Raw genomic sequence first — 23551 nt, forward strand, 5'->3', positions numbered from 1 at the left:
TTTATTTTAATATTTATTTTATTTCAAGTTACCTTTTAATGGCTTTAGTATTAGTTTTAGTTCACTATAATCATAGTCATAATTCATAGTCATTAGAAATCATAGCCTTTAGCCCCATATGTATAATTTAGCAATAGAAACAACCGTGACAAAGAGAAAGAAAAGTGTTTGTCAAAGGAGTGGTCACATGGTTTTGAGGTTGTGGCTAATGAATGTTATTAAGTCTCACTCTCAATCTCATTTTCATTGTCTTTTTCTTATTTTGTCTCTCTCGCTCTGTCAGAGAACTGACTGGTATTGCTTCCTCTCTGAAACTAGGCCTACACTTTCAATTTCCCCTCCCTTTTCTTATAATCTCTGACTCCATTTCGAGTTCATGTTTGTAAAACAGGACTTGTAAAACGAGACTTGTAAAACGAGACTGCAACGGAAAGGAAAGGGAAAGTAAGGAAAATCTGCAAAACAATGAGAAGCAGAACTTTTTTTTTGATACCTCTGTCTCTCTTGTGGCTTTTTAGAAGCCCCAAATGCCTCCAATCTGAAGATAGTGCGAATGGATCGGACAGCCGGCTGTGTGACGGGAGGAGAAGAGGTCTATCTCCTGTGTGACAAAGTCCAGAAAGGTCAGAAAGCCAAATAATATTGGTCATGGCATGCTCTGCCTGTATGTTATTGCTGAACCCAATTGAGGACATAATGGGAAAAAAAACACTTGAATTAAAGTTTTTTAAAGGGATACCTCACTGCTTTTTCATATTAAACTGTTATTCCCTTAACTAAGCTGAGTTAATACATACCTCTCTCGCCTCAGTGCATGCACTTAATTGCTCTGACGCGCGGTGACGATCTGATAGCATTTAGCTTAGCCCGCTGAGCCCTGTTCATTCACTATGGTACCAAACAGATATCAAGTTAGAAGCGACCAAACGCCTCCACATTTTCCCTATTTAAATACAGTTACACGAATAGTTGAACCATCAAGTATGATGACACAAAATAAAACATGCCGCTTTTCCAAGCGGATAAACAATGAGAACTATAATGTATGGCGGAATAGCACTTCTGAGAGTACTTCGACTCGGCACAGTAAAAAGTTCCGGCTTTTTGGTACCATAGTGAATGAACTGGGCTCAGTGGGCTAAGCTAAATACTATAAGAATGTCAACACACGTCAGAGCGATTAAGTGCACGCACTGAAACGAGAGAGGTATGTATCGACTCGTTTTAGTTTAGGGAATAACATAGTTTAATATGAAAAAGCGGTGAAGTATCCCATGAATATCTGAAGCCCCGTTTACACTTGGTATAAGATGCATTTTGGTCGATCTGATCACGAGGGAAACACATTCTTGTTTACAACTGGTGTTTGAATCCGTCTCGTTTGTCCAGATTCAACCACTTCTGTCCTGATTTCTTCCAGGGAAGGGTCTATGGGTGGGTAAATCTATGAGGTGTTTCAGATCTTTCAATCTAATGGAAGAAATAAGCTCGCTACATTTACATATGAACCCGACCGGAGACAACGGAAAAACGTACAGAGAGCATCAGTTGTTGTTTCTGCTCTGATAGCCGCAGGATCACATCGAGCGCTGTGTGCGCATGTTAGAAATCATTTGTGCTTATGTTTTTCCTTTTCAAGTCAAACTTGTGTTTTCAGTCAACCAAGTTTAAATCGTATCTGGCTAACACGCTTCCCATAATGTTTACACAGTAGGAGGTAGGCTGTTAGAACGCACTCGACCACATGAGCACTCGACCACACTACGAAAGCAATCCGGACAATTGAGCTTTCGACTACCTCTGAAAGTGGTCAAAAGTGGACAAGCTCACAATGTTTTAGACCACTTGACACCTGAATTTAGTGTCGTCCACTTGTGATACGATCAACCAAAACGCATCTTAAAACCAGCGCACACATGATCAAATTAAAGGGATGGTTCACCCAAAAATGAAAATTAGATGTTTATCTGTTTACCCCCAGGGCATCCAATATGTCGGTGTGTTTTCTTCAGTAGAACACGATTGAAGATTTGTAACTCCAACTGTTGCCGTATAATGCATGTCAATGGGGTGTTTTCTATGAGAGTAAAAAATACATAGAAATACTAATCCATTTTAAACCATGTGGCTTGTGGCAAAACATTTATGTCTTAAGACACGAAACAACACTATTTGTGTTTTTTTTTTACCTCATATCAAACCAATCTCATCTAGTATTCCCAATGCCATTACTTCCGTGAAGTAAGCTCAAAAACCCAGCACGATCATATATATATATATATATATATATATATATATATATATATATATATATATATATATATATATATATATATATATATATATATATATATATATATATATATATATATATATATATATATATAATATTTACATAGATGCCTATATATTTGTGATCTTACTCTACGGAAGTAGTGGCATTGGGAAGTCTAGATGAGATTCGCTTATATGAGGTAAATAAAATACCATAAATACTGTTGTTTCTACATCAATGTGTTAAGACATCAATGTGTCACAATGAGCCACAGGGTTTAATATGGATTCGTTTGTCTGAGTGTTTTTTACTCTCAAAGTGAAAACATCTCATTGACATGCATTATATGAGCAAAGGTTGGAGTTAAAAATCTTCATTTGTGTTCTCCTGAAGAAACAAACACACCTACATCTTGGATGCCCTGGGGGTAAGCCGATAAACATCAGATTTTCATTTTTGGGTGAACTATCCCTTTAACATAGACAATCGCATTAAGAATTCCTGTAAAACATGGCCATTACTTTTTTCAGTTGCAGAGTTTAGAGTTTATAATTTGCATATTCACTACTGTTCAAAAGTTTGGCGTTAATAAAATGTTTTTAAAAATAAATGAATACTTTATTCAGCAAGGATGCGACACTAAAAAAATGATCAGGTTCCACAAAACTGTTTTCAACACTGATGATAATAAGAAATGTTACTTGAGCAGCAAATGAGCATATTAGGATGATTTCTAAAGGATCACGTGACACTGAAGACTGGAACTCTTTGCTGTGCATAACAGATTTCTTAACAACTTTTGAACAGTAGTCAGGGTTCCCACTTGTCCTGGAAAACCTTGAAACCTGGATAATTTATGACAAATTTTCCCGTCCTGAAAAACACGTGGAATATTTGAGGAAATATATATTGTCCTGGAAAAAACTTGTTGTCCTGGAAAATTCTTTAAAAAAAACCCAAAACTAACGTTTTTGATAGAGCCATAACCTGTTTTATTTTACTTAACGAATTTCAATTCAAATTGAGCTGGCATAATGCAAACAATTTGCATGATTTCATCCAAAGAAGCGTGGTTGATGAGCCTATTGTTTTCTGATTTTATTCCTCATTCCAAATGTCATTTAAACATCTTATATTGACAAGCACTTTCAGAGATTTCCGTCTTTTGCCATTTAAGTACACAGGAGCTATACTTGCATGACTCATAAAAGTTGCCCGGAGCATAACCAAGATGGCCACCGAGGGAACTGACTTGTTTTAAAAGCAACTTTGCTATGGGTCAAAGAAAGTGTGAAGAATAGTCTTATAAAACTAAATAGTGACTGTTTCCGGTGCAAGTTTTAATGCTTTAAGGATCAGTAACATTTGAAAAAGCTATGTTGTAATATTATCTAAATGAAACCAGCCTCTAACCATTTTAGCCTTTACCCTACAGGTGATACGGCACCTTGTTCTCCTGTAGTAGATGTTCTATGCCACACTTAAAGGAAGTTTTCACTGCACATTTCCAGCTGTAGGGAATTCCCCATTTCATATGCAAATTCGGTGGCAGGACAAAGTTAGCTTTATGTCAGTTTTTCAACGACCTACTCACAATTTCTCCTCTCATATCCTCACCTTGCTCACAAAGATGTCTCTTCATGGACAAGTCACATTATGATTAAAAGATGATAATTCTGTTTCTGATTCTGGTTGAACTTGAAATACAAAATAAACAGTGTTTACCATTACTTCCCTCTAAATCCTCTGAAACATTGACAACAATCTCTTAAGCGCTTTAAAACGAGGAATAAGATTCATATCACTGTTTCAGTCATGATCCGTTTATGATATTGTGATACATTGTGCAGTGTTGTGCAAGTTACTTCCAAACTGTAATATATTATAGATTACTTACTACTGCTATTTAAAAGTAATTCATTACACTACAATATTACTGTCTCAGAATTGTAATGCGTTACATTACTCCTGTATTACTTTTGAGTTACTTTCACCAAAATAACTACAGAAGTAGATCTAAACATTCTCAAATGTAGACAGAGAGCATTTTACATCCATTAGAAGGCGATATGATGAAGAATAATGACATTGGCCATCCAGGCTAACAATAGAGAATTGGCAAAAAAGTGAATGCTCAAGACAATGCAAGAAATCATGAAGATCCAACTCTGTTATAAGTATTATTTTAGAGGTAAAGTGATTATCTGGCATATCTGGGGATAGCTTAGGTCTGTTCATAGACACAACAGAACTGTGTAAACTCTAAGTTATGACAATATGCGCATTTGTTATTTTCTTATTGTTGCGACATAGTTGCGAGATAGCCTAGTTATTTCGGTTTTAGAAAAAGGTTGTATTTGACTGCATTTGCATTTGACCAGCCTACGTTCTTGTCCTCATCTCTGATAAACTAAGCAATGCGCATCCATCTCGCGAATGTACAGTAGGGATGAGACGGTGGGGACATTTTCCCACCGGTTAATCAAAGTGTGATGACATCACCGGTATCTGGGCTTTTAAATCACTAGTCTATCTAACCGAAAGGAACATGCGCACTGCCGCTTGGTCATTAATAACGGGAGCGGATGCAAAACGAGTGCTTTCAATTAATTCCTATAAAAGTTAAGCTTCCATATGAACTGAAAACGCGCCAGTGCGCGCACACCGTGAATGACAGCTCGTTAGTAAATGTGCGCTCTGTGCGGCCAAGCAGATTTTTAGTTTCGGTTTAAAATTAGCCTATTATTCTTAATGAAATACACAACACAATGACAAACCCCCTTTATTAGGCACGCACGCGTTACTGGAAATGTACCGAGTAAAATATTACTGAAAATTGATTAGTAATGCCTTACACTACTGCGTTACAGCAAAAAGTAATAAGATACTGTAATGTATTACTTTTGTAATGCGTTACTCCCAACACTGACATTGTGACATACTGAATGACAAGTATTGCTCCATGAATCATGTTGTGGGGGCACTGGTGATCCCCAGCCCTAATATGTAAAGACAGTCTTGATTATTTTATTGTTCATATAGTTATAGATATAGTTTACCATGGTATAATGTATATCACAGTAGTACCATGGTATTTCCTAATGATACTTAGGACAGCTGATCTGATCTGATCTGTTTCTGGATCATGTGTCTGTAATGTGCCATTAAATGAAGTTTGTATTGTATTAAATTGTGGTTTTAGCGGAAGTAAGCGCATGCTGCATGGTGATGACAGATATTCAAATGTTACTGTGTGTGACAACATTTGTTTCCTCTTTCTTTCCCTGTTGGTTCACAGTCATTTCTTTTTCTTGTTTTCCCTCTTATGTGATGTAATTTTTTTGTTTTTGTTGTTGTGACAGATGACATCCAGGTGCGGTTTTACGAAGATGATGATTCAGGTCTAACATGGGAGGCCTATGGGGATTTCTCCCCCACCGACGTCCACAGACAGGTCAGCACAGGAACTTATCAGCCGCTGGTTGAAACATGAGCCTTTATGTTTAGTGACTTTAGTGGCTTTGTGGTTTGATGGTGCCTTCAGTCTAGACAAACCCTAGCTTCTCCGGAATAAATAATTGGAGAACCTCAGTTATTGAGATTTTATTAAGGCAGCATTGAATCAAAACTGATTTTGTTTTTGAAAGAAGTCTTTTATGCTCACCAAGGCTGCATTTATTTGATACAGTAAAAGCAGTAATACTTTGAAATATTAGTTCAGTTTAAAATAATTAATTTATATTTTAATATATTTTAATATGTAATTTATTCCTGTGATGCAAAGGTGAATTTTCAGCATTATTACTCTTATATGGCACAAAATTCCAAAGGATTTGCAAATAAATCATTTGGAATTTATTTTTCTGACCGGTCTGCCAAATTTCAAATGGAAACGCAAAGTCCGTTTGCAATTGCATTTACAAGACCTACAAGTTATGACAAAAAAATCGCCCTTTTGCTATTTCACTTCCTCCGCGTCCCGCCACAACCCTCACAAAATTCAAATGGAATCCACTTTGCACTTGCATTTCAGTTGTCTAACACAGTCAACTGTCAAACAGGTCTTGAGGTCGGTGTTTATTGATATAGTCGGAAAGTATGGCACAACCTCAAGTGGTGGAAAACAGGGAATTTGGCTTTTTTTGCAATATAAACAGGTCCATTTTTTCACTTAAATTCAAACCTAGTCAAAAATCCACAATTGATTATGTTCACCTACCAACCAGAAAAAAGAAACAAAAAGGAAACGACTGTGTCTGCAGTTGCTTGCAACCAGAGCAGTCTTCTTTTAGTTTCTTTTACTTTCGTTGGAAAGTGATAAATACATACAAATACGTTCAAGGTTTCCAGGTAGTTTGAAGTGCAAAAAACAACACTGCAGTTTTACGACATTTTTTGATCCAAAATAGACACATTTATTGGATATTTCTCCTATTTTTTCCTTAAAGGAATGAATAGGGATGAAAGCGGTGCTTTTCCACCACTTGAGGGCATGGCATACTCAAGACTGATTGACAGTTGACTATGTTAGGCATCGGATATGCTAGTGCAAAGGGAATTGCGATTTCCATTTGAATTTTGTGAGGGTTGTGGCAGCACACAGTTGAAGTGAAATAGCAAATGGATGATTTTCTATTGCTATTCTAAAATGGCAGTGTCATAACGTGTAATTCATTGTAAATGCAATTGCAAACAGACTTTGCCTTTCCATTTGAAACTGTTGCAAATGTTACATACACGGAAAAGGAAATCCAAACACAATTGCAAATCACGCATTCGTGTTTCCATTATGTCAAAGCATATGCGTGCACAATATTCAATTGCAAATACAATTTTTGAATACTGTCTGGAATATCATTCCATACCTCTTCATTTTCACATGATCATACAATATGCTGATTCTAATATTGCTGCTCAATATACATTTCTTATTATCAGTGTTGAAAAAAATGTATAGTTTTGTGTAAACCTTGATACAAGGTAAAGTACAAATTTGTTTATTTGAAATATAAATCTTTTGTTGCATTGTAACTGTTACATATTGACTTTAAATGTATGTAATCATATAGTATTATTATTATTATTATTATTATTAATAAAATAAATATTCTGGCAGAATGAATAATCCACCTTTCATTTCAATCCATAGTTTGCCATCGTTTTCAAGACTCCTAAATATCGGGACCAGAACCTTCAGAAGCCCATCTCTGTGTTTGTGCAGCTCAAGAGAAAGTCAGACAATGAAACAAGTGAACCCAAGCCTTTTACTTACCATCCACAGATTATAGGTATAGTCTTTACATATCTTCCTAAAGTTTTGATTGGAATTGTACAACATCAACTGTCTTTTTTTTTGTATTTTTGCCACAATTTTGCAAGCTAAAAAAAAAAACTGGGAGTCAGAAAAAGTGCAAATGCTTCTATTTTGGATATTATATTATATTATATTATATTATATTATAGTATAGTATAGTATAGTATAGTATAGTATAGTATAGTATAGTATAGTATATTAATTATATTAGGACATTTTTTTTATTTTTTTACTGCATAGCAATTGTGTAAGAAGTCCAACGTCTGCCCATATATTGTTTTACGTTTGAATTGAATTTCTCTTTTAAACTGTTTTTAGACAAAGAAGAAGTCCAAAGAAAGAGACAGAAGACCCTGCCAAACTTCCAGGACTACAGCGGAGCAGGAGGCGGATCTGGGGGCATGTTTAGAGGAGGAGGGGGTGGGTCTACTGCAGGGGGTGGTCCTAGTGGAGGAGGAGGTACATCGATATTGCATTGTACTTCAAATTATTTTTTTTAAATGTATTTTTATTTATTTTTTACGTTTGAAAATCCCTCCATGCACTGCTTTGATGGAGTGATGCTGGCTAAATATACACTTTTAAAACAAAATATTTCATGTTTTTTTATGTGTCTTCTAGGACATTTTTTCCAGGGATATCAAAATTATAACAATTATGGGTCTGGATACAACTTCTCGTCAGGCATGGGAGGTGGCGGGACCAGCATCAAGCATAGTGAGTGTTCTCGCTGTCAATCAAGCTGCCTTTATCAAAGCATATCTGGCTTTTCACTCAGATATACTACCATTTAAAAGTTAAAAAAAATTATATTTGAATTAGTGCTGTCAACGTTAACGCATGCGATTCATTTCAAATTGCTATTTTAACCAATGAATGATGGTGCCTGAGGGAGTCGCCTGTCAATTGCATCATATCTGCGTTACTCTTGGTTTTATTTTGCAGAAACGCTTTACTCTTACTGTAATGTGCAACAAGTGCCACCGAGCGAACGTACAGAGTAACGTCATTTTTTTAACACACTTAAATGTATCTAAAATGATAAACAGAGCTGTGTTACCTCATACTCATGACCAGAAAAGCAGGATGGCGCCGGTGACTGTGGGATATTAAAAGTCCCGCTGCTCACAAGGCATGTCTTGCGTTCATCTTAATAACAATCGCTCCAGTGGCCTTTTTCAGCTCCCACAACACTCTGTCCTGCTCTGCTTCATACTAAAGTAACGTTAAAGGGGTGATGAATTGAGAAATCAACTTTCTATTGAGCTTTTGATATATAAAAGGTCATGGTAATATAAGAATATCCTGCAAGTTTCAGAGCTGAAAACTTCCTTGTTAGTCAAAGAAAAGCTTTTGTAGACACCGGGCCCAGAAAACAATCTTGTGCGGATCTTTACGTCATAGTGTTGCGAAACACGCCTCTACAGAATAATAAGCACTTGTAATTCAGTATCCCCGCCCACTGGAAGGTGTGATACTTAATTTATTTTTAATGAAGTTCCAGCTCACGTGGGGAAGACATATACACGCGTTTACTTCATTTCACAGCGGAATCATTTGTAAACAAGTCTCAGGTCAATGCTGGATTTGCAGACACATTGAGATTAAAACGCAATGCTGTGCCTTCTATATTGGATCCCACAGGAATAGTGCAACACACTTATGTGAGTAAAACGTCTTTTTTATATGTAATAGTAGCCTGGGGCTATGTGTTTTTCCAGACGGGCTACCAAAACATACAACCGTCAGCAGGCAGGTGAATCTCAAATAGCGAAATAATATTCCTTTCTTGATGTGTGCGTGCGTGTGTGTGTGTGTGTGTGTGTGTGTTTAGCACGGTTTTTGACATTTTTGACATTGACCGCACGGTTCACGCTTATATCCACCAATCGGACGGCCCAGTAATACAAAAATAATGATCCAATCAATCGTGGGAGGATGTGAAATGAATCGTTGTGTTTGTTTTTTAAAGACGTTTACGAGTAGCCTGACAAGCCAGACCCACATCAAGATGTTTGGTCTGGAAACTCACCATTGATGGCTCAATCCGAGGGGCGGGATAAACGGTTGTCTTTCAAACTCCCTCTGCACGCGATAGGATAGCGCTACAATCTACCAGAGCAACGAAGGTGAAACAGAGCTTGTTGATAGATTAAACATTCGCCGTATCTGGTCGGCAAAACTCCGAACACATCTTCCCTTTTTAAGAATGACTTCAGTGCCGTTCTTTGTTCTTTTCTCAGAGAAAAGCTTCACTCCAAGTCTTCCCGAGTTGCGGTCAAAGCTGATTCGAAAGACCACCGTTCACCAGTTTCTGTGTTTACTAGAAGCACGCAAACCCAACTCGGCCGTCGTCATTCTGGCCCTGCCCACCGACTCTATAAACGATGTGATTGGCCCGGCAAGAGTTTGGCGAATGCAGCTCAGAAGGGTATTGAGAGTTGCTAGACGACACTCGTGGGCAGATTAGATTTGCTGCCGCTAGGGTGCGTCTAGATTTCTAGGCTAGTTTATGAGCTCTGTGATCGAGAGAATCATTCTGGTTGGCGCTTTCAAAACAATCCCTCCCTCATGTGAACTGAACTGATAGGGGAGCTGAAGCTCATTAAATATGCAAATCTTATCCAATCCTAGCCGTGGGCGTTTACTTCAGAGTCTCCAGTGCGGCACGGCCATCAAAACCCAGCGTTCAGGAGAGAGCCTCAAAACCAGTGTAGAACATAGTCTATTACATATTAGTTATGATGTTTTTAAATGTAAAAACTACACAAACTTAATTAGTTGACCTCAGACAACAGTATAAAAAATAAATTCATGGCCAGTTCATGACACATTTAATTTTCGGATTCATGAACATGATTTCTGTCCTATCCTGATTATTTTCCACCAGCTGTGAGGTAAAGGCCATGTCCAAAGATTCTGCGCTCAAACTTGGCGTCATCAAACTATGCCTTTGTTTTGAAAAGATGACCTCTAGAGGACGGAAAAGTTACATAGAGCAACTTAAACGCGTTAAATCAATTTTACGCAAATAAATGACAGAAGTATGAGAAGCTGCGTAATTAACACAATTTTTGTCATGCAGTTAGATGATCTTAGAAGTCGGGAGTTTATCACAATCACACTGAGCATCTACAAGCACCTGTAACCCTGGTAGGAGGAAATTTCCATTCTAACTCTTTAGCCCAATTCTGCTTCTCTCTTTATGAATAGGCCATTTTAAGCCGTTTAACTGAAAGTTTTCAGTGATCCAGTAATTTAATTCATTCAAACAGTCCAAAACAGCACTAATGTAAAGAAGGCCAGGCTGTTTACCTGACATACCAGAGAGAATAGACTCGCATTGTGTTTTTGTGACTCATTCATTCCAGTGTGTGCTTTGCTTTAAAACACGACCTCTGTCGTATTCTGCGACTGTTTCTGAAGAGCGTGATATAGGTGACGTACAGGATCGTTCAGTAAGCGTGTGAGAGTCTGGTATATTTTTTCACAAGCAACAAACCGCATATGTGCTCGCTCTCGAAAACTGATCGCACGGCACATTCTTGTACAGACACCTTTCAGTACATTTGCATTGTTTCCACACACATACTGAGGAAGGATAAAGTTTGATTTGTCATGTGTACGTTCTTGTGTTTAGTAATCGTAGGTTTATGCAGTCAAGTCAAAGGGGTTGATTTTAGGAGTTTTTTTGGCATCTCCGTGTGGTCCTGTTCGGTATCGCAGCCTTGACTTGGCTAAATGTTTCTGTACACCTCACTGTGAATTCTGTAAAGTTTTTTTTTCATGGGTGCTTAGGTGTGTAAAATGTATTATATAATATAATTATATGGACTCCTTATACAGGTCCTTCTCAAAAAATTACCATATTGTGATAAAGTTCATTATTTTCCATAATGTAATGATAAAAATTAAACTTTCATATATTTTAGATTCATTCCACACCAACTGAAATATCTCAGGTCTTTTATTGTTTTAAAACTGATGATTTTGGCATACAGCTCATGAAAACCCCAAATTCCTGTCTCAAAAAATTAGCATATTCCATCCGACCAATAAAAGAAAAGTGTTTTTAATACAAAAAAAGTCAACCTTCAAATAATTATGTTCAGTTATGCACTCAATACTTGGTCGGGAATCCTTTTGCAGAAATGACTGCTTCAGTGCGGCTTGGCATGGAGGCGATCAGCCTGTGGCACTGCTGAGGTGTTATGGAGGCCCAGGATGCTTCGATAGCGGCCTTAAGCTCATCCAGAGTGTTGGGTCTTGCGTCTCTCAACTTTCTCTTCACAATATCCCACAGATTCTCTATGGGGTTCAGGTCAGGAGAGTTGGCAGGCCAATTGAGCACAGTAATACCATGGTCAGTAAACCATTTACCAGTGGTTTTGGCACTGTGAGCAGGTGCCAGATCGTGCTGAAAAACAAAATCTTCATCTTCATAAAGCTATTTAGCAGATTTAAGCATGAAGTGCTCCAACATCTCCTGATAGCTAGCTGCATTGACCCTGCCCTTGATAAAACACAGTGGACCAACACCAGCAACTGACATGGCACCCCAGACCATCACTGACTGTGGGTACTTGACACTGGACTTCAGGCATTTTGGCATTTCCTTCTCCCCAGTCTTCCTCCAGACTCTGGCACCTTGATTTCCGAATGACATGCAAAATTTGCTCAAAAGTTTCTGTTTTCCTTCCTCTTTTAGCGTATCAAGACCCAGTGGAAGACGGTGAAGATGATAGCGACAGTGATACAGATGATGATCCCGCTTCAGGTGGAGGGGTGCGAATCTGTGCCCAGTCTGAATCGGTTCCCCTGAATCTGGGAGTGGCAAGTGATGACAAACAGCCTATGGGAGATCTCGAGTTACAAGCCAGAGGTTAGACTGAGTCTGACTTTCCACTGTAGACAATGAAGCTAAATCTTTAAATTTACCTCTGGGTAAAACTGTGCATTTGTTTTTTTTAGGCTGTGTGTTAGAGCTAGTTGGAAGACAGGCTCAAGCTCTCTTTCATTACGCATTAAGCGGTGATGCTAGAATGCTTCTGGCTCCACAGCGCCCCCTCATGACCACTCAAGATGAGAACGGAGACACGTAAGTCAGACTAACCAATCTCATGTTTTTGTAAATGCTCCATTTACATGACTATTTACATCTCATGACAAATGGTAATAAATTATTTCAGTCTTTTTTTACCCAAAGATTGAAGGTTTTGGGTTTGCTTTTTAGGGGTTTACATCTGGGAGTGATCCACAGTCAAACAGATGCCGTGCGAAATCTAGCACAAGTCGTCTCTGCTCTCCCTGGAGAGGATGTACTCAACATGAGGAATGATCTCTACCAGGTAGGGCTGCTCGATTATGGCAAAAAGTCATAAACACAATTATTTTGGTCAATACTGAAATCATGATAATTGGTGGGTGATATGATCAAAGTCTTATTCATGATGCGAGTAATTTTAGTAGGGATGCACCGACATTTCAGCCGTCGGAAATTATCAGCAGAAAATTTAATTTTCAGTTTTTGTCCGAAAATATGAGATGAAAATATATGCCGCCCCTCCCCGCCGTGTTTAGTGCTCAGGTTTCACTCTCGCATAGCATTTTTTGTAACTTTGCAAGTGGAAGCACTTCCGAAGATGCACAACTTTAAAACGACTCTGGCCAAGCAGCTAAGTCCGTACCGGCACCCAGTTTGCACTCATGTACTATTGACACTCACCGGAAAAGCAAAGACTGCTCAAAAAACATGTCGACGTGAAATCTGAAATGTTTCTGTTTGCAATAGCCCTATACTGTGCTGTAATATGGCGTGATATAGCCATGCTGGGCAACGTCTGTAAAATGATGCTCACATCTGCTCACATGCTCTGATATTAATAGCTATGTAGAACTATACATTATTTTGTTAATTGGTCAAAAAAATAAATCGGATTCTGTTGCAAAGAACTGAATGATGAATAATGTTTTGAAATTTTATATTTTTTTAATACATACATTTTATGTTCAATTTTGGTGTTACTTTAAATAAAAAATACAATATATACAATAAAAATACATTTTTTGTTTTCTGCCAAGTGCATCCAGAATTTTCGGTTTCAGCCCAGATTTTTAATTTCAATGCATCCCTAAATTTTAGATATCAGTGACATTTCACAATTATCGATACTTCTACAGATAGTTGACCCAAAAATGAAAATGATCCCATAATTTACTCACCATCAAGCCATCATAGGTAAATGTGACATTCTTCTTTCAGACGAATACAATCAGAGTTATGTTAAAAATGTCCTGGCTAATCCAAGCTTTATAATGGCAGCCCAAAATTTGAAGCTCAAAAAAGTACATCCATCCATTTTGAAAGTAATCCACACGCCTCTGGAGGGTTAATAAAGGTCTTCTGAAGCAAATCAATCTAGCTACCGCCAGCCCACCTTCCGTAATCAACATGCACAGAAAGCGTAACGCCTCTCGCAGTTCAAAACGCCTGACGCCACGTCACGCCAGTTGTGCTTTTTCTCTTAAGATATACGTACATTAAAGGGATAGTTCACTCAAAAATGAAAATTCTGTCATCATTTACTCACCCTCAACTTGTTTCAAACCTGTATGAATTTCTGTATGAATATGAATTAAGTTTGGCTTAGGGAGGAACGAAAGCAATCCGCTGTGAAGGGAAAGGATGGTGCGGCAGCAGCACAATAATCGTTTTACCTCGATTATCTTGTTTTCATAATATTGGAAGCCAAAATCGAAAATCAATTTCGATTAATTACACAGCCCTACTACAAGGTATACTAAAAACTCAAAAAAAATAGATTTTGTTTTCACCACAACTAAGGCCTATGAAATTTCCAGTAAACCTCGGTAGCCAATAAAATCCTCTGCTACTTCTGTCCCAGACTCCTTTGCACCTAGCAGTGTTGACGCAGCAGAAAGAGGCAGTCGAGGCCTTATTGGAGGCTAAGGTGGACGTCACATTGACCGATCGCCATGGAAACACTGCACTTCACTTGGCGGCTCAACAGAAAGAGGAAAGCATGCTGCGATTGCTGCTAAAGCACAAATCAGTGGTGCAGTTAACTAGCATCCCCAACACAGCAGGTACGCTGGACTAACTGTCTGTGATCCAATAATGCGTTCACATTTTTTGGGCTCTGATTTGTTTATATGTGTTTGTTCAGGTCTATGTGCGCTTCACCTGGCTGTACAGGCGAACAGTTTGAGTTGTGTGCGGGCCCTGCTGGATGCCGGGGCAGATGTGGAGGTTCAGGAGCTTACGTGTGGCCGCACAGCTCTTCATCTGGCCACAGAGCTGGGCAACCTTTCCCTCGCAGGCTGCCTCCTGCTGGAGGTAATACAAACACCTCCCTCCATGACTGCATAAACCAATTAATGGTTTTGGAGGATGTTTCCTTAGTGATTACTACGTATTTCTACTATTTTAAACTTTGTTCTGTTATTTTTCCACTGAAGCCCACGTATTATGTTAATTAGTTTGTAGTGTGTCATGACCTCACTAACTGTCTCTTTAAGACTTTACAGCTTAATAAGCCCTATTATGATTCGCTAAACTCATTTCATGTGAAATAAGTAACAATATTACCAATATTAAATGCTATATGTATTATTATTATTGTGTACTATTTAAAATAACTTTTCTATTTCTATTTTATTCTTTATTTATGGCAAAGATAAATATTCAGTAGCATTCACATGATTCTTCAGAAATCATTCTAATACACTGATTTGCTGCTCCAGAAATATGTATTATTATTATTATCATCCATGTTAAACACAGTTTAACTTAACTGCTTAACTTTTGTTACCCCTGACCACAAAACCAGTCATACAGATTTTTTTTTAAATTGAATGCATATTGCTAAGGATAATACATTTTTGATATATTTACGGTAGGAAATTTACAAAATATCTTCATGGAACATGATCTTTACTTAATATTAGGGCTGTCCTCGACTAAGGATTTAGACAATCGAATCAGAACAACTTTTAATAAAGCGACCAAAACTGCCTGCCAACTGACAGACGAACTGACAATGGCTTTCTTATTTAGGTTTAAATAGCCTAACAGGTAATGTGGTGGATAAACATTAATAAAGCGCTTTCTCATAACATGTTAAAACCGCGATCGAAACACAGAACATCATATAAATATATAAAAGAACAAGATAAATAAACCTAAAAAAATACCTGCCTAGAGAGGAAAAGAACACTTTGAGTGCGTTTATATGCACGTTCTGAAGCCGATTGTGCCTAAAGCGGGTGAAGACGTATGCGAAGCTCAGCCCCGCGCGCCTCAGGATCTCACTCACACCGACACCTGACGCGCACATTATATACACGCAAGCTCAATTTTGAATTGACTGACAGATGAGCTGCACGAAAGCGCTCTGTGGTGCGGCAGGATTTTAAACAACTTCCCGAGCGGCCGCGGACAGGCGCTGAGTGCTGCCGCCGGTATGTGTACACACATTGAACGTGTTCTAATTTTAAAGGCGCGGTGCGAAGCTCAGCGCCCTTAAAGGGGTCGCACACCGATGCTCAGCTCAGCGCCGCAACACGTCTTTAAAATATTGAGCACCCCCATATTGCCAAAATGGTATGATCCTCGTTTCATAACACCCGCAAAGATTCGACCGTGAGATCGGTGGTCGAATCAGGCTCCGCATATCAATGCATCGAATATTCGACTATTCGGGGTCACCCCTACTTAATATCTTAATGATTTTTGGCATAAAAGAAAAATCTTTCATTTTGTTGGCTTTTCCACAAATACACCCATGCGACTTATGACTGGTTTTGTGGTCCAGAGTCACATGTTTGTGTAAAAAATGATATTTTCTCTTCAGATTTTTTTTTTTAGTAAATTGAAAGTTTAAAAGAAAGTGTTTATTTGAAATTATTTGTAGCACCTTAAATCTCTTAACTGTCTCTTTAGATTAATGTAATGCATCCTTACAGAGTAATTTCTTTAAAAAAAGTAATAATAATATTTCATCCAGTCCAACTGGACTGTGGAAATAACTTTAAACAAGGATAATCTTGTTTTCCATAAATCCCTTTGAAAGTGAGGAGACAAATACAAACATGAATACAGATATAATGTGGTCGTAAAGTTATCTCTTGATGAATCACAATGCATGTGTAACATTTTGTCTATGCAGGGTAACGCTTATGTAGACAGCGTCACCTATAACGGCTCTACTCCTCTGCACATTGCTGCAGGACGGGACTCAACCAAACTGAGCGCGCTTCTAATGGCTGCAGGTGAGGAATAATGTGTGTTAATTTATTAAACATTTTAATGATTTGCACCACTCATCCCAATTCATAAATGTCATATTTGTGTCCATAGTCAGTAGATTAATTTACCTGTACATAGTGTAACTAACTAGTGTTGTGTGCTTCGCTTTTAGGGGCAGATCCACATAAGGAGAACTTTGAACCGCTGTTTTTTAAAGATGATGAGCTGTGTGGCACAGAGGATGAGGAGGAAGATGAAGGCTATATTCCTGGGACGTCCCCTCTTAACATGGCAATTTCGCCAGAGGTGGGTTTCACCCCTGTTTTATGTAATATGTGACGCAATATTGTACTGCTGGTTGTGAAAATAATGTGGGATCTGGTTTGTGCTGTCAGGTGTATGATATTCTTAATGGAGAAGAGTACCAGCCCACCACCATCATCGTTCCACCACAGGGTATGAGCTCCAGTCTTTGTATTCTTGTACTGTTTGTGTTTTTGTATTGTTCAGTGATTTTTGGTTATAATGAGGTATGTTAATCAATAAAATCTTGGCAGGGAAGTCATAATTATAGTTATATAATTATTATCAGCTCTAAATATTTAATTAGCTAGGAGTTATAATCAGCTCTTCATAATTTCTTTTTCAAAACCCATATGCAGTTACAGTGAGGAAAGTAAGTATTTTAACACCCTGCTATTTTGCCAGTTTTCCCACTTAGAAATCAGGGAGGGGTCTGAAATTGTCGTCGTAGGTGCATGTCCACTGTGAGAGACATAATCTTTTTTTTTTTTAATCCAGAAATCACAATATATGATTTTTTAACTATTTATTTGTATGATACAGCTGCAAATAAGTATTTAAACACCTGTCTATCAGCTAGAATTCTGACCCTCAAAGACCTGTTAGTGTGCCTTTAAAATGTCCACCACTCCATTTATCCTAAATTAGATGCACCTGTTTGAGGTCGTTAGCTGCATAAAGACACCTGTCCACCCCATACAATCAGTAAGAATCCAACTACTAACATGGCCGAGACCAAAGAGCTGTCCAAAAGACACTAGAGACAAAATTGTACACCTCCACAAGGCTGAAAAGGGCTATGGGGAAATTGCTAAGCAGCTTGGTGAAAAAAGGTCCACTGTTGGAGCAATCATTAGAAAATGTAAGAAGCTAAACATGACTGTCAATCTCCCTCGGACTGGGGCTCCATGCAAGATCTCACCTCGTGGGGTCTCAATGATCCTAAGAAAGGTGAGAAATCAGCCCAGAACTACACGGGAGGAGCTGGTCAATGGGGACCACCGTTTCCAAGGTTACTGTTGGTAATACACTAAGACGTCATGGTTTGAAATCATGCATGGCACGGAAGGTTCCCCTGCTTAAACCAGCACATGTCCAGGCCTGTCTTAAGTTTGCCAATGACCATTTGGATGATCCAGAGGAGTCATGGGAGAAAGTCATGTGGTCAGATAAGACCAAAATAGAACTTTTGGTCATAATTCCACTAAACGTGTTTGGAGGAAAAAGAATGATGAGTACCATCCCAAGAACACCATCCCTACTGTGAAACATGTGTGTGGTAGCATCATGCTTTGTGGGTGCGTTTTTCTGCACATGGGACAGGGCGACTGCATTGTATTAAGGAGAGCTTGACCGGGGCCATGTATTGCGAGATTTTGGGGAACAACTTCCTTCCCTCAGTTAGAGTATTGAAGATGGGTCGAGGCTGGGTCTTCCAACATGACAATGACCCGAAGCAAACAGCCAGGATAACCAAGGAGTGGCTCTGTAAGAAGCATATCACGGTTCTGGCGTGGCCTAGCCAATTAAAAGTTAAAAAAGACATTTATTTGTATGACATATATAATTCATCTTTGCTGAACAGAAGTATCAAAAATGTACTGACCTCAAAAGAACACACAGAGGTTTTGTGTTTGGGTGGATTTAAATGTTTGGCTCATGTTGACAGGTGACATGAAGAGCTTGAGCTGTGACACAAAGCAGGAGCTGTGCCAGGCACTGGAGGGGCAGACGGGAGGCTGGGAGAGTCTGGCTCATGCTCTGGGCCTTGGTATCCTGACCAGTGCCTTCAGACTCAGCTCCTGCCCTGCTGGAAAGCTGCTGGACAGCTACGAGGTAAACAAATTCACTTACTTTTTTAACCTTTTTGAAACGCTGTAGAGTAGTAAGAAAAAGTATTTGTCTTTTAATCCTAATGGTAATTCACCACAGTCCTGCAGAAGCACCAGTTCTGTTGTATATTACTTTTAAAGTGGAGCCGTAAACAAATTTGATATTTGTATAACAGAGAATTGATATTCCCAAACAGATGTGAAGTGTAATAAATACTTTGTAGCACTTTAGGAGATTAATTTGTATTTTAAATGTATTTAATCTTAATACTTCAAATGATTTGGGACTGGAAAAGTAAGTATTATTTATGCTTGGGTTTCAACCTAGTTTAGGGCTAAACCTATTGTCCCATTATATTATTATGTTATATTCATTATATTATTATGGCATATCACAATTATTAATTTTATAATTGTAGATTGTAGTTATTCTATAGAAACAAGGGAATGATAATCTGGCAGGGAGTAAAGAATAAAGACTGTAAAAGAACACTGTTATAAAGTACATTAAGTATTTTATGTTATGTAGTATGACACTTAATCATTAGATCAGCACAAAATGTATTATTGTGGTAGGCCGTATCATACAATATATAATTTCATAGATACTGTAGATGCTTTTAAGCGTGTTTTTTTTTTCTTCTTAATTTTTCAGTTTTATTCATTGTATTTACTATTGTTGTTGATTTTTTTAATTCGTAGCACTTTTAGATTTTGTTTCATATAAAGTGCATTACAAATAACATGTATTATTATTATTATTATTATTATTATTATTATTATTATATCCAGAATTACCCAATTAAAATATGATTTTTTTAATGCCTGGGGCCAAACCTGTCAACCCAAATTTCTCATAACGATGTTAAAAATAATAATTCCTCTAATATTAACTGTTTTAGTACGGTGAACTTTTATTTTGATTTTAGTGCGTCCTGTAGTTGCTCTGCTTTCAGCTGCCAGTTATGTGTCTCCTGCAGGTGTCTGGAGGAACAGTGCGGGAGCTGGTGGAGGGACTGAAGCATGTTGGGAACAGCAGTGCTGTCAGTTTACTCCAGGCTGTGTGTACGGAGCCTGACGCTGTCCACACCACACCTCAGCTCACAGGTAAGCCAAAACTTGTTGGTTCTAGCCCACAAAGGGCTATCCATGATTGTGCACTTCAGTATGCAAAACCACAGGTTGGTCCCAACAACTTTTCCACTGTAAGTCCCTTTGTGGGACTTACATTTATGTTGTGTCATACTACATAACATACATGTTTTTAATATACTGTAAATGTGTGTGTGTGTATATATAATATATGATATTTTTTATTTTAATTTATATTTAATGAGATATGTACGGTGGCCCAGTAGTGCAGCCGTACTAAATTAAACCACAACACAACGAAATCGCCACAACACATGGAAACGAGCCACAACACAACGAAATCGCCACAACACAGCGGAATTAAACCACAACACAACAAAATCGCCACAACACAATGGAAATGAGCCACAACACAACGAAATCACCACAACACAACGAAATCACCACAACACAACGAAATCACCACAACGAAATCGCCACAACACAACGAAATCGCCACAACACAACGAAATCGCCACAACACAATGAAATCACCACAACACAACGAAATCGCCACAACACAACGAAATCACCACAACACAACGAAATCGCCACAACACAATGAAATCACCACAACACAACGAAATCGCCACAACACAACGAAATCGCCACAACACAACGAAATCGCCACAAGGCAACGAAATCGCCACAAGACAACGAAATCACCACAAGACAACGAAATCACCACAAGACAACGAAATCGCCACAACACAACGAAATCGCCACAACACAACGAAATCGCCACAACACAACGAAATCGCCACAACACAACGGAAATGCTCCTGACCATGAGGAGGCTCTCGGAGTGCAATAAAGTTAGTTTTTCTTGCCATTGCTCTGTAGATTTTCCAGTCTTACAAAGATATAAACACTACAATCAGTGTTTAATGTGTAACCAATATACATCGACATGAAATATAAATTCAAACTCACCTACATGCATTTTAGCTGCATATTTATAATCGAAAACGTTTTTACACGCGATCACGGCGCTTGATGCCCAAGGGAACGTCTGCCAATTCCACCATGCAGTTGAAACATATAATTTGTATGAATTAAAATTACTTTTAACATTTAAAAACAGACATGTTAAAATTCCACAGCTTTGTTGTATTCTAAAAAACTGACTCAATAATGCACAACATTGGAATTTGAACATTTAAACAAAACAAAAACAAAAAGTCATTTTAAATTTATAAAATTATACATTTCAAACACTTGGTGGAATTGGCAGATTTTCCCTTGGGCATCAAGTGCCGTGATCACGAGTAAAAACCAAGCGGCAACCTCCAGCGATATCTCTTGAAGCCAATACGGAAGTAATGTAAACTGCAATTCTTCGACTGCCACTATGGACAGGTTTCCAGAAGGGAGCAGAATCTCGTTAAGCCTCATGTTAAAATTCCCAACTTTAAAGCAGAAAAAAAAATGTTTACAGCCTGGTACAAATTGTGGTTTTGGCCTATACGGCTAATTTTGACCTTTATGACAACTGTGAGGGGGGTGCATGTTTTTATAACTCATTCGTTTACGTTATATAAAGCCTTAAAGTTCTGCATAATTAAGGATGTGGTTACTTTGAGTGACAGGTGGATAGCCATTTATCCGCCGTCTATAGTCATTGCGTCACCTCAGCTCCGCGCACATCCCAGCCTTTTGCCCATTATCTGTTATCCGGGAGTGACACGCGATGACTCGCTCACAAGATGGCAACACCCAGCTCGCCCCTACTTTAAGCTTCAGAACCGATTATTGGAATCCTATGGGTGACGTCACGGACACTACAGCCATATTTTTTAACAGTCTATGATAAAAATGTATAAATATGCAGCTATAATGCATGTAGGTGAGTTTGAATTGATATTTGATTTCGATATACAATGGTTACACACTTAAAACTGATCGTAGTGTTTATATCTTTTTAGACTGGAAAATCTGTAGAGCAATGGCAAGGAAAGCTCCGAGAGCCCCCTCGTGGTCAGGAGCATTTCCGTTTTGTTGTGGCAATTTAGTTGTGTTGTGGTTTAATTTAGTACAGCTGCACTACTGGGCCACCGTAGATATGCAGCTTTTAAAGCCATTGCAATGTTTACACAAACCTGTGACAACACAGGTTTAAGTTGAATTACACTACTATTCAAATGTTTGGTGTCTAGGTTTTTTTTTTAAATACATATTTTTTTGCATTTATTTATGTATAAATTCAGTAAAAACTTTTATTGTGAAATATTATTACAATTAAAAATATTTGTTTTCTATTTTAATGCATTTTAAAATGTAATTTATTCCTGTGATGGTAAAGGGGAATTTTCAGCATCATTACTCCAGTCTTCAGTGTCACATGTTGTTTCAGAAATCATTCCAATATGAAGATTTTCTGATCAAGAAACATTTATTATTATTATTATTATTATTATTATTAATGTTGAAAACAGTTGCGCTGATTCATATTTTTTTGTGGAAACAGTAATAATTTTTTTCAGGATTCTTTGAAGAAGAGAACATTTTAAGGGTGTGTTCACACTTGTCCTGTTTGGTTCGATTAAAACGAACCCTGGTGCGATTGCTCGGTTAGCGTGGTTAATTTGAACATATGTGAACGCTGCCATCCGAACCCTGGTGCGCACCAAACCAGCGAACCGAGACCGCTAAAAAGATGGGTCTCGGTCCGCTTCCAAACAAACTCGATTGATATTTGAACGCAACACGGACCAAAGACATGTCAATGAAACAAAAACAGGATGAGTTATACAAGTCAGCTAATATGACGAGGCGTAAAGATCGGTGTATCCAAAATGAGTAGAGGGCAAACACGGAGCAACGAGGAGGAAAAGTTCCTCATCAATAGTTGGTCTGACGATCATGTTTCGAAAATGCTAGAAAAAATGCACAAAAAGCATACCTGGTTCTTCTCATCAAAGGACCTGTGTTGATCTTCGTTTTCACAATCCTGGTGCTGTTTTAAATGTTTTGAACATTTTATGAGCTCTTCGTGAGTTCTCAGCTGGTAAAAATAAAACCATATGTACACGCATAATAACTATCGCGATTAATCCAGCATACAGCATAGTTTTGAATGTTCGGTAAGCAAGCTCTGTCGCAAAATATACTTCATAAAAGCCGACCAATCAGGTTGTGACCGTATCCCTATGCCTTCGATTTGGAAACTTTAGGTTCGCTGTTAAAAATGCCAGTGTGTACACTAAATGGACCAGGACTAAATGTTTTGTTTTTGTATTTTGGTCCCAACCAAATAAACCAAGCTACAAGTGTGAACGCACCCTAAAAGAACAGCGTTTATTTGACACATAAATCTTATGTAACATTATAAATGTACTTTTGATCAATTTTACGCATCCTTGCTAAATTAAATTTTTAATAATATATTAATCGTATTTCTGTTGTAACCATTTTACAAAACCAAGCAA

The 23551-nt window shown here is 38.1% G+C and overlaps 1 protein-coding gene across 1 annotated transcript in view; it reads left to right on the forward strand.

The window, feature by feature from the left end:
* Positions 1–23551, forward strand: part of nfkb1 (nuclear factor of kappa light polypeptide gene enhancer in B-cells 1) — a 65971-nt gene that overhangs the window by 38012 nt on the left and 4408 nt on the right. The window contains exons 16-30 of the mRNA XM_067457144.1: positions 519–623; positions 5638–5729; positions 7425–7563; positions 7908–8048; positions 8211–8306; positions 12298–12471; positions 12561–12687; positions 12823–12937; positions 14495–14696; positions 14777–14946; positions 16778–16880; positions 17030–17163; positions 17253–17313; positions 18830–18996; positions 19973–20099. Coding sequence (XP_067313245.1) covers positions 519–623; positions 5638–5729; positions 7425–7563; positions 7908–8048; positions 8211–8306; positions 12298–12471; positions 12561–12687; positions 12823–12937; positions 14495–14696; positions 14777–14946; positions 16778–16880; positions 17030–17163; positions 17253–17313; positions 18830–18996; positions 19973–20099 — 1953 coding nt within the window. The remainder of the gene's footprint in view (positions 1–518; positions 624–5637; positions 5730–7424; positions 7564–7907; positions 8049–8210; positions 8307–12297; positions 12472–12560; positions 12688–12822; positions 12938–14494; positions 14697–14776; positions 14947–16777; positions 16881–17029; positions 17164–17252; positions 17314–18829; positions 18997–19972; positions 20100–23551) is intronic.

This window comes from Pseudorasbora parva, chromosome 11 (genome assembly GCF_024679245.1).
Source record: "Pseudorasbora parva isolate DD20220531a chromosome 11, ASM2467924v1, whole genome shotgun sequence".
In the NCBI taxonomy this organism is placed as follows: domain Eukaryota; kingdom Metazoa; phylum Chordata; class Actinopteri; order Cypriniformes; family Gobionidae; genus Pseudorasbora; species Pseudorasbora parva.